Raw genomic sequence first — 10,867 nt, forward strand, 5'->3', positions numbered from 1 at the left:
CTTTTCTGTAACAGAGTTGTGACTAATACAAATCTAGTGAGAGGCAGGAATTAAAGATCCAGAAGTAGACCCCTGATCTTGAATCATTATTAAGACTATGAAGAGGTACAAAAGCATAAGAGCCTTTAGGCCTCAGTTTCCAAATCTGTGAGGTAGAAATAATCTCCCCATCTCTTCCACCTCGGCTGACTCTGGCTTACAAAACATCTCTGGGCCTCTTGGCTGAAGCAGGGTGCCATGAGCCTGCTGTTCTGCCCCCAAGGACACTTCTAATGGAACGCCAGGAAATAGCATCCTTGATAGAAACACTCAGCATCAAAGAAAAATGACATCAGCTTGAAGCTGCCCCATAGAAAATCAGACTTAATGGAGACAATGCCAAAAAAAAAAAAAAAAAAAAAAAAAAAGGAAAAAGAAAAATAAAAAAATCAAAGAAAAAAAGAAAAGAGAACAAGCGGGCAGGAGAGAAAGGAGAAACCTGACAGTACCAGCAGCTATAGTCAGAAAATAGACATGGGGAAAAAAAAATGAGTTAAATCTTCACTGTAGAATTTCCACAGAAAAGGATAAACCCTGCTAAACCTAACAAGCTATATAAACATCTACTTAACAAATTAAATTCATCTAGTGACATTCCCCTTTGGAAAATATTTTCTTGATGACACACCATCGATGTTGACATGATTCTGATAACATTTCTCCACATCCTACGGATCATAACCTTCTGTGTACAGCCTGTGCTCCTAACCCTGTGGACTGTCTCCCCTTCCTCTGAGAACTAGGAGGGGTGCAAGGAGAAGGGGTGCAGGGCAGGGGCCCCACCGACTCACCGTGGTGATGAACCTGTACAGAGGTTGCCTTCTCTCTGTGTACTTGACCGTGATGGGGCTAAGGTCATAGCGGAACCAGATGGCAGGGATGATCCGTCCTGTGTGGCTGTAGGCTACGTACTCCTGGGATGGAGGAGGGGAAAAGGGGACATGAGAACCAGACATACAAACCATGGTTCCTGGTGGGTGGGGGGTGGACTGCAGAGGGTCCTTTGGAGACCCCAGGAGGGAGCCTTCTCTCTCTTGCCTAGAGCTGGACCCTCCCCCTCCCAACACCATTCCTTTCACCCCTTCCCCTGGAGGCTCTGCTATCGGCATCCGGATGGGCAGCCTTGCCAGGGACATTTCCAATCCTTTGGGTGGTTGAACACTGACCATATGACCTGGAGGCAGCACCAGAATCGGAGAGCAGCGAGGTGAAAAGGACAGGTGTGATCTGGGCTCCTCTGGAGTAAAGGCGCATTTCCCCCTCTAACTCCTGGCCATACAAAATCCATTCACTTACTCATTGACTGTTGGCTAAGCACCTCTTGTGGGTGCTGGCTACTGGGGACCCCAAGCGGAGGAAGCTCTGCCCCATCCCCAGAGTGGGGGGGTCACAGTCCGGGGAAGGAAGCAGATGTAGAAGACCGTCCACAATACTGCCACATTGTCCGTGCCCCAGAAGCCTGGGGTGCTGGGGGGGCTGGTGACGAATGACCAACTCTCCCCAGGCCAGCTGGAAAGCTTATGAGGAGGGGGCATTCTACGCCACACAGGACATCACCCTGAAGGGTGTGTGTGTGGGGGGGGGGTGTGTAAGAGAGAGGAGTATAAGGCCATGTGGGGAGAGGGCCTCTTCAAAGAAGGAACACCCAGAACTGGAAAGACAGAAGCACCCTACCACCAGGCTTCCTGAGATGGCCCTTGGCTGGGTGAGATGAAAGAATGCTTAACGAGCTGAATTAATGTGTGTCCTCTCTGGTCTGGGCATTTGCTGGAAACCTCTGGGCTATTCTCATTCACCCACAATAACTGTAGACCAGACTAAACCACAGGGGTGCCCCCCCATCCCAAATGCTAGGGTCCGTGCTCTGAGGCTTCTCCAGGGATGACCTAAGACCTTCCCACCCCGATGGACCACCGCTGGCTCTGACAGGCCCGGCCCACTCTTCCCCAGGGCAGGCTGGGGCCAAGGCCACAGAGAGAGCTGAGCAAGCCGTTCTGGCTGCTGGGTCTTTGCCAAAGCTTCAGGGGAAGGAGCCTTGGGCAAAACAGGATCAGCTTTCTCCGGGGGGAGCTGATGGGTCTGTCTGGGTCAAAGCCCAGAGCGGAGGGATAGAAGAAGATAATGAGAAATAGCAGTAGTAAGTCCCATTTACCCAAAGCCTCCTTTGTGGACAAAGCAGTTTTTAAAACATTGCCCCACCGGATAGCGATCTTACGATGTGGGTACCGTCCCTTTTACAAATGAGTAAACAGAGGCACAGAGTGGTTATGAGACTTGTTCTGGGCCACACAGCTAGCAAGTGACTGAGCCAGGTCTGCACCAGCAGTCTGCTCCGGCCCCACCCTTTCCGCTCAGAACGCATCCATATCCCAGCCCTTAGATGCCGTCAGCGCCTGACAGTTACAATGAGATGCCCTTTAGGAGACAGTGAGTAAAAGAAACCGAACTCCCTTTGGAAAGTTACACCAGAGCATCAGTCAGCAGAGGCCGAGCCAGGCAGAGGGACCTCAAGCTACCCGAGAGAGAGTAGCTCTCAGCCCAACAGATTCGATTGACCCTGTTCAGGCTGAGTGGGTGATGGGAGCAAGAGGCCAGGCTCTGGAGACAGAGGAGAACCCGGTTCTAACCCTTACTAGGCCACTTTGTAGCTCTATGACCACCTCTCAGGGCCAAGACAGTGTCATTGTCCCCAAATCTGTAAAATGGGGACAAGGACGGTCCCAGTCAGAGCTGTCATGACTGAAAAAGACGGTAGAGTTAGAGAGCTTAGCGGAGCACCCAGCCCATAGTAACTGCTCAATAAATGGTAGCTATCACTCCATTACTATTTTCACTTGATCTTAGCCAAAAGGCCGAGAAGCGATCCCATTACTATTTTCAATTGTGCTAAACAACATACTGGCTATAAGGGGTTTGGGCAGCCCTAGAAGAGGAGGAAAAGGACAGTCCTGGTGATCAAGGGATCCACTGGGGGTGCCTCAACTAACGTGTTGCAAGCATGCCTGTCCATTGGCAGGGTCATGTCCCGAGAAGCTAGAGGCTGTCTCAGCTTGAAACAACTCTTAGTCATCCCATTCAGCGGGCCCTCACCGTCCTCTGCTTCCCATCAACGCCTACCCGCTTCTCCATGACTTTGAGTTTTGGGGTCCTAGGACGTTCCTGTTAGCCAATGGCCATTTGGTGATTCTGGATAACGTGCTTGCGCCCCGGGAGCCAGAAATTCTGTTGTGTGTTGACCAATCAGGGTCCTGAGTCTGAAGGACTGGGGCCAGATGCAAGCCTTTCTCAAAAGATCACACCCCATCTCCTGGTTCGATTTCCTCCCCTTAACTCTGACACTGGCCTCTCTTCTCTAGCCAGGGACAGAGCCTGGTCCGAGCAGCACCCTGGGAAAGGCTCCTGGAAAGGGAACTGGTGGGAATTTCGCTCAGATACAGGTCACTTCTGCTTAAGGCCAGCAGAGGGCGCAAGTGCACACAGCTGGGCCCAAGGACGACCTACCTTGTTGGCCACTGTGTACTGGTAAGAGTACCGTTGCTTGCCACTCTTGTCCTCGTAAACTGTGGGCACGATCTTCAAGATGTAGTCATGGGAAGCAAGAGCTGCAGGAAGGACACAGCAGGATGAAGCAGGGGGACAGGCACTGCCCGGCTGGCAATTCTATTGTCATTTCAACCCTAAACCTGTTCAGCATTGTTGGGGGTGCCGTTTCCAAATTTTCATCACCAAACAACCCCTCTTCATTTTCTCTCTTTGGATACCAGGAATTGAGAGACTCCATCTATCAGGATCTTTATTCCTCCACTGTACAGGATATTAAAATTCTGGAAATGACCCCAATGTCCAGCAATAGAGCAAACGTTAAAGAATGGGTACTGTGACAAGCCACTGTCCAAGAGGTATTGTTAAGGGCAAAGAACCAAGTTACAAACGGAATGAATGACATGTTTCCATGTCCTGGGAGCAGGGAAGACTCACTCTCTCTAGATGCATGAATATACAGAATTTTCTGGAAAGATACCCAAGAAACTATTAGCAGTTGTATCCTCCGGGGAAGAAGGCAGGATTTGGTAAATATCACATTTCATGGTGCGCCCTTGGTCCTGTATGAACATTGTTGCTTTTGAAACAAGCTGGGTTTGAGTTTTAAAAAAAGAGAGATGGGGTATGTGATTGGTTCAGTCAGAACGTGCAACTCCTGATCTCAAGGTTGTAAAGTTCAAGCCCCACGTTGAGTGCCTAGCTTACTTAAAAAAAAAAAAAAAAAAAAAAAAAAAAAAAAAGAAGAGTCCATGAAGCAGAGGAACTACATTTATGAAGAACTGTTCATAATTTCTTTTCAAATTTCTGTTCAAAAAAACTATTCAAATTTCCTTCCTCATTTTCAATTAAATGGGAGATCAGTTTTCCCTCTACCTGGCCCTGTCATATTGCACTGTAACTCTTACCTACACTGTGGGACGGTGGACGGGGTGGGAGGGGGGATGCTGCAGCGAGCAGGGACCGAGCCCCACTCATCTATTCTCCCAGAACCCTGCAGAGGGCCTGGCACAGAGTGTAAAGTAGCAAGTGCTTACGGAATGAATGAACGGAAGGAAGGACGGCTGGTCCGGGGCATGAATGGAAGAACAGATGAATCAGCTTCTGATAAGCATGAGGTAACCAGAACCAAACACGAGGCTGACAGAACGCTGGCCCGAAGCTGCCCAACAGCGTCCAGGAGAGGTACAAACTCCCTTGGCTCGTGCTTCTGGGATGCTAAGAGAAGCTCAAGGACCCCCTCAGTTATTGCCTTCTAGAATGTTGGCTCAGGGATCATGGAGCTAAAATCATACAGAAATTTAGTCTTTTATGTTCTAGTCCTGGTCTATGGGCTGAATCAGTTCTGAGTCCTTGGACTTGCTCGCTCTAAGAGGTTAGGGGAAGCAGATGGCACTCATGGCCTCTTCCTGCTAATACTGCCTCTTGGTAAGGAAAGAGCTGCTTCCTGAACTGTCTTGAGACCTAACTCCTCTGAAAAACCTCAGTAAAGCCCTGTGGCCTCAGGGAGAAGTCCACGAAGAACCTGCAGTGGGCCCCAGGGGTCAGGAGCAGGGGAGTCATCCAGGATTTAAAAGGCAGACACCTGGGTCTTACCCCTGCTGAATGGTTCCAGAGTGGGACTCAGAATCTGCATTTTAAACCCGGAGCCCAAAGATCATACTTGAGATACCGTGCTCCAAATGCCCATCGCTCTAGGTTAAACACTTGAGAGAACGAAAGAGTGAAAGCCTTATGAAAATCACATCTGTAATAGTTCTGTTAAAATTTGTACAAATATAGATGATCCCAAAGAGAAAAAAAAATAGAAACCACCCACAAATCCACCATCCACAGAAAACCATGGATTCACATTCTTGTGTATAAACTGCTAAGCTTATGTTTATACATATATTTATATTTTCCTAAAATGGCATCACACTGTACCCTTTTCTAAGAACTAAACACCAAAGATACCATTTTAGGTCTAAGACACAGAAAGCAGTAAGCCCCACTCCGTTTTAGTCGCTCCAATATCCCCTAGTATGGTGCCTGGCACACAGTAGGTGCTCAATAAACGTCAGCTGCCTGAATGCCTGGGAAGTTCTGACCCATCTGCACGTATCCCACAGAGCCGCCACGTAAATGGACTCAACCCACCCCCCCGTGGCTAGACATTGACGCCGTTCTTCATTTTCACTGCTATAAATAATGACTTAATGAACATGATTTTCCTAAATCTTTGCACACTCTCTTCATTATTTCCTTAGCTTACTCTCCTATGAGTAGAAATGATGACTCAAAGGTAATGACCATTTTTAAGGCCTTTGACACAATTTGCCAAATGCCCACTAGGGACACCGCACCTAATTCCATCCACGTGGATTGCTTGGCTGTGGGCCCCTCCAGGGGGCTGCTGGCTCCAACCTGATCCAGGGAGGCCCATGTACACTTTGCGCTGGCAGCGTCTCACCCTCCCTCCTAACATCTTATTACGGAAAAATTCAAACACATACAAACTGGGGAATCCTATAACAAACCCCATTCCCCAGTTTCAACAATTAACAATACAGGGGCACCTGGGTGGCTCAGTGGGTTAAAGCCTCTGCCTTCAGCTCAGGTCATGATCCCAGGGTTCTGGGATCGAGCCCCGCATTGGGCTCTCTGCTCCGCAGGGAGCCTGCCTCCCCCTGTGATTTCTGTCTGTCAAATAAATAAAAAAAATCTTTTAAAAAATGTTTAAAAAAAACAAAAAACAAAAACCAATTAACAATACAGGGTTGATTTTGCTTCCTCCCTACCCCATCTTTCACCCTACCCTGTTTAATCTGGAAGCAAATCCTAGACATCACATCAATTTATCCACAAATATTTTACTTATGTCTCTATAAAAGATAAAGGCTCTTAAAAAACAAAAACACAACTGCAATGTCATCATCGCCAGGGCTAAAACATCCACAATCCCTCCTCAGTATCTCCAGAGAGAGTGGTCTGTTGGAAGAAAAATCGGTTACTAGAAGTGGGAGTTCCTTTACATAAGGTGGCCAAGGAGGGTCTCTCGGAGGTGGTGGCATTTGAGCTGAGACCTACATGACAAGAAGCAGCCCTCAAGGGGAAGGTCTGGGAGCAGAGAGGGCAGCAAAGGCAAAAAGGCCCAGCAGGGAGGCCAAGCTGGAGGGCTGAGGGAATGAAAGCCAGCCCTACCCTTGGCTGCCTGTTGTTTGATCTAATGCATTTTCTTTCCATGGAAGCCAGCCTGAGATGGCTCTCGTCACTAGCCCTAGAGCAGGCAGGGTTTTCTGCCCAAACCCTATACTGGTTGACACAGTCTGGGTCCTTCTGAGCTCAGTTCTATGTCAATATCCGCGCCAACTGCGAGCAGGTGTGGACACTGCTGTGGGACAACATTCTGCCCCACAGAACTATACCGACAGGGACACCAACATCAACATCGGAAGGATCATCTCCCGGTCAGAATCAGACATTTGCATGAAGACAAGGAGGCCTCGTTGTCTGCTCCTATGCTGCCTGCTGGAGGCAACATGAAGGGGCTTGTACCCAGCAGGAAAGCAACCGGACAATGTAAAGCAAATATCCTAAGTATCACAGGCATTGCCGTGATGGTAAAAAACAACGAACAGACATTTTCCCCGAGGCAACGATGCCTTAATAAAGCATGGCAGAACTGCTGGGTGGGCAGCCGTGCCTCCATCACCACAGGAAACACTCCGAAAAAACATGTTCACGCACAAATGCCAAGGACAAAAATCAGAAGGGAAACGTCATCTACTGGCTTTGAGACGATGACTTTTGCTGATGGATGAGGATTCACAGGGACACAGAGAAATGAAGCATGATTTGTTAAGGGTGAGGTGAGGAAGTAAGGAAAGTCAAGGTCACCTGTCCTGCAGGATCCAGGTGGTGAATCCATTTAAGCAGACAGGTCTCTTGGGCCCATTCTGTGCATGCTACCAAGGCCCCATGTGTATGCACACATGTGTGCACAGGTGTGCAAAAATTCATTGGATCAGATGACAGGTGTGTGCACAGGTGTGTCAGTGTGTAAAGACACCAAGCCCTCTTTCGTAGGGGCCAAGGTGCCAGAGAACCGAGCAGGTGGAGAGCTCAGGGAGGGAGCATTCATGAGGGGGAGGGGCTCCAGCACGAGGAAAGTGGGGGGTTGGGTGGGTGGCTGGGTGGTCAGACCCAACTGGGCCACCCTCAGCCCTGTTCTCCTGGTACCACTGGAGCCAGGATGAATCCCAGCAATGCCACGGCTCCCTGTGGGATCTTAGGTGATCATCTCAACTAAAAACAATTACGTGGCAGTAATGATAACAATAATGATGATGGGGCGCCTGGGGGGCTCAGTGGGTTAAGCCTCTGCTTTCGGCTCAGGTCATGATACCAGGGTCCTGGGGTTGAGCCCTGGCATCAGGGGCTCTCTGCTCAGCAGGGAGCCTGCTTCCCTTCCTCTTTCTGCCTGCCTCTCTGCCTACTTGTGATCTCTGTCTGTCAAAAAAAAAAAAAAAAAATTAAAAAAATTAAAAAATAATGATGATAATAGCTGGTACTCACTGAGCTCTTACGAGGTACCTGGGATTGTCACATTCCTTTCCCCAGGGAGGGTGGAGACAAGTCACTTTTCTCCCCTTGTCTGTCAGACAGGGCTCATTCCACCTCCTTCACAGGCCAGCTGTGGGAATGGGGCATTCACAGCCCGGCTTACACTGAGTACTTGCTGCATGTTCCCTTCTCCCTTTTTCCCTGTTCCCAGTTGGGATACGGGATACATACGGTTAGAGGTGAGTCTGTCTGCTCCCCCGAGGGCATTGAAAGCTCCATGCACATTCTGGACCTGTGGAGAAGCACAGTGAGGGGAATGATTCCAGGAAATCACCTCTTCTGGGCCTGATTCTGGCTGCCCGGGATGGCCAGGTGCAACCTGGTGTAGGGACCTTACTCAGCATGGTCTGTCTCACAGAGAAGTTGTAGAGGGCAAGATACAGACATAGCATGGGCCTGGCACATAGCAAGCACTAGCTTGCTTCCCATCGTGGGTCCCTGTAATATATCACTTTAGCCTGCGCATTTCTAGTCATCTCATTTAGTGCCCCTAATGAGGTACTGTTGAGCCCATTTTACAGAAGAGCAGACCAAGGCTTGGAGAAATGCTGAAGCATGTCCAGTGTTACACAGCTGATAAATGGCAGAGCCAAACTCCAAATTCGGGTATCTGACCTCAAGCCTGGGTTCTTTCCATTAAGCCACTTTGGAAAGCCTGGGTCCCAGCACACACCTCCTGATATCCCCTACAGCCTTCTGAGGATCCAGGGCTGCTGGCCTCCTACTGAATCTGCTGCAGAGAACATTCAGCAGCTTTCCTCACGGCAGCTGGCCCTACTGTGTCCTCCTGGCAGGGTCTGATGTAGAGTGGGGCTGAAGGCCATATTCTGCCTCTTCTCTGAGGATGAGCGGAAACCATGTCAGCTGCAGGAACATCTAAAGCAGGGCAAGACACGCCAGGTACATGAGGCATGCCACCATGGGTATGGTTAATAGGAGTTGCCAAGCTAGTCATCCTGGAGGGCTTCCTGGAAGAAGTGATACACTAAGATCTGCAGGAAAGTGGGAAGTTAATTAGGCAAGCAGCATCTGTGAAGCATGAACTAGAGACTGAGGAATAAACAGAGGCCTGTGTGGCCCCAGGGGAAGGGGTTGAGGTAGGTGGGGAACAGGCCTCTTCAGGAAGGGTGAGAAGTGGTTGGGTGACCTGATCCTTGATCCCGATCCCAGGTGGCTGATATTTACTGAGCACTTAACAAGCCCAAAGAAAGGGGAAGTTCGTCCACTGCTGCCTTAGGGAAGGAGAATCTGAACCAAGAGGAAGGTGGCTATGGGAGATGAGAGCTAGAATATTCCCTCCCATAGTCAGGTGTCATGGCTTTATCTCACATTCATTTGTTTGATCATTTGATTAACTTCTGTTTTCCCCTCTGGACTGCGGTTCGACACCGACACTCAGCAATGCGCAAGACACATAACCTGCAGGACAGGTGTTGAAGAAATACTTGCTGAATGGATGAGTAGCTGGAACCTCAACTAAGTTTTTTACCTTTAAAGAAAATCCTATTTTGCCCATAATCACGACCAAGCAGAAGCTGTCAGTGTCTTGTTCTGTCCTCCTCGTCCAGTGGCACATACCAACATAAGACTGTCCCCTCTCCTACACACATCTGTCCCCGTCCCTTCTCCCTGCTGCCCTGCCTCTGTCTGGGCCCCGTCTCCCCTGGCCTTGGCTGCAGCCCTTCCCTCACCCCCAGTCTGGCCTGACAGCCCGCCTTCTTCCCCACGGCAGGTGGGCGCTTTAACACACCAACCTGCCCCCGTCAGCCCCACCTGCCTGAATCTAACACGGGTCTCTTGCCCCCCATAAAACTCTGCTCCCTGCTCCCTTTCTGGGACACTTCTGCATCCTCTCCAACTCTGAGGAGCACTCACTTGCCAGGCCTTGTTACAGAACATCATTCTGTTGCTGTAGACATCTGCTGACCCATTTTTTCTTAAAGTAACCTTGAGCGTCTTTTTTATGAAAATGACCAGCTGGGTGTGTCAGAGAATGGAAGGTGTGTGAGGTGCCCTGTGCCCGTGAGACTTCCCTGTGAGCTTAGCCAAATCCTTCTCACCCTTCAGGGGTTGGCTTACATGTCACCTGCAAGGTCACCCTCCTTTGGAAAGCCCTCCCTGACTTCCCAGGCTAGGAGGAAACTTGTCCCTGCTCCCATATTACTGCCCAGAATCCTGCGCCTCTCTTGTCCTTAACCCTCCTCGTCCTATATTATCCTGATATTTATTTGATCTCTTCTCTTGAAAGCCAGAACCCTGTATTGTTACATGATGGGTATCATGTAACTCCAGGGCCTGGAGCAGAGCAGATATTTCAAGAGTGTCTGATGAATCCATGACTGCAGGAGGCACAGTAATAGAGCTTAGCCAAATCCTTCTCACCCTTCAGGGGTTGGCTTACATGTCACCTGCAAGGTCACCCTCCTTTGGAAAGCCCTCCCTGACTTCCCAGGCTAGGAGGAAACTTGTCCCTGCTCCCATATTACTGCCCAGAATCCTGCGCCTCTCTTGTCCTTAACCCTCCTCGTCCTATATTATCCTGATATTTATTTGATCTCTTCTCTTGAAAGCCAGAACCCTGTATTGTTACATGATGGGTATCATGTAACTCCAGGGCCTGGAGCAGAGCAGATATTTCAAGAGTGTCTGATGAATCCATGACTGCAGGAGGCACAGTAATAGA

At 49.5% G+C, this 10,867-nt stretch overlaps 1 protein-coding gene across 3 annotated transcripts in view; it reads right to left on the reverse strand.

Moving 5' to 3' along the window:
* LOC111140962 (endoplasmic reticulum-golgi intermediate compartment 1) overlaps positions 1-10,867 on the reverse strand; it is a 104,497-nt gene that overhangs the window by 12,440 nt on the left and 81,190 nt on the right. For all 3 annotated transcript variants that reach the window (XM_022493240.1, XM_022493239.1, XM_022493238.1), the window contains exons 7-9: positions 8,356-8,416; positions 3,541-3,641; positions 831-953 (exon numbers count right to left, since the gene is read on the reverse strand). In XM_022493240.1, coding sequence (XP_022348948.1) covers positions 831-953; positions 3,541-3,641; positions 8,356-8,416 — 285 coding nt within the window. The remainder of the gene's footprint in view (positions 1-830; positions 954-3,540; positions 3,642-8,355; positions 8,417-10,867) is intronic.

This window comes from Enhydra lutris, unplaced genomic scaffold (assembly GCF_002288905.1).
Source record: "Enhydra lutris kenyoni isolate GAN:26980312 unplaced genomic scaffold, ASM228890v2 scaffoldscaffold5, whole genome shotgun sequence".
In the NCBI taxonomy this organism is placed as follows: domain Eukaryota; kingdom Metazoa; phylum Chordata; class Mammalia; order Carnivora; family Mustelidae; genus Enhydra; species Enhydra lutris.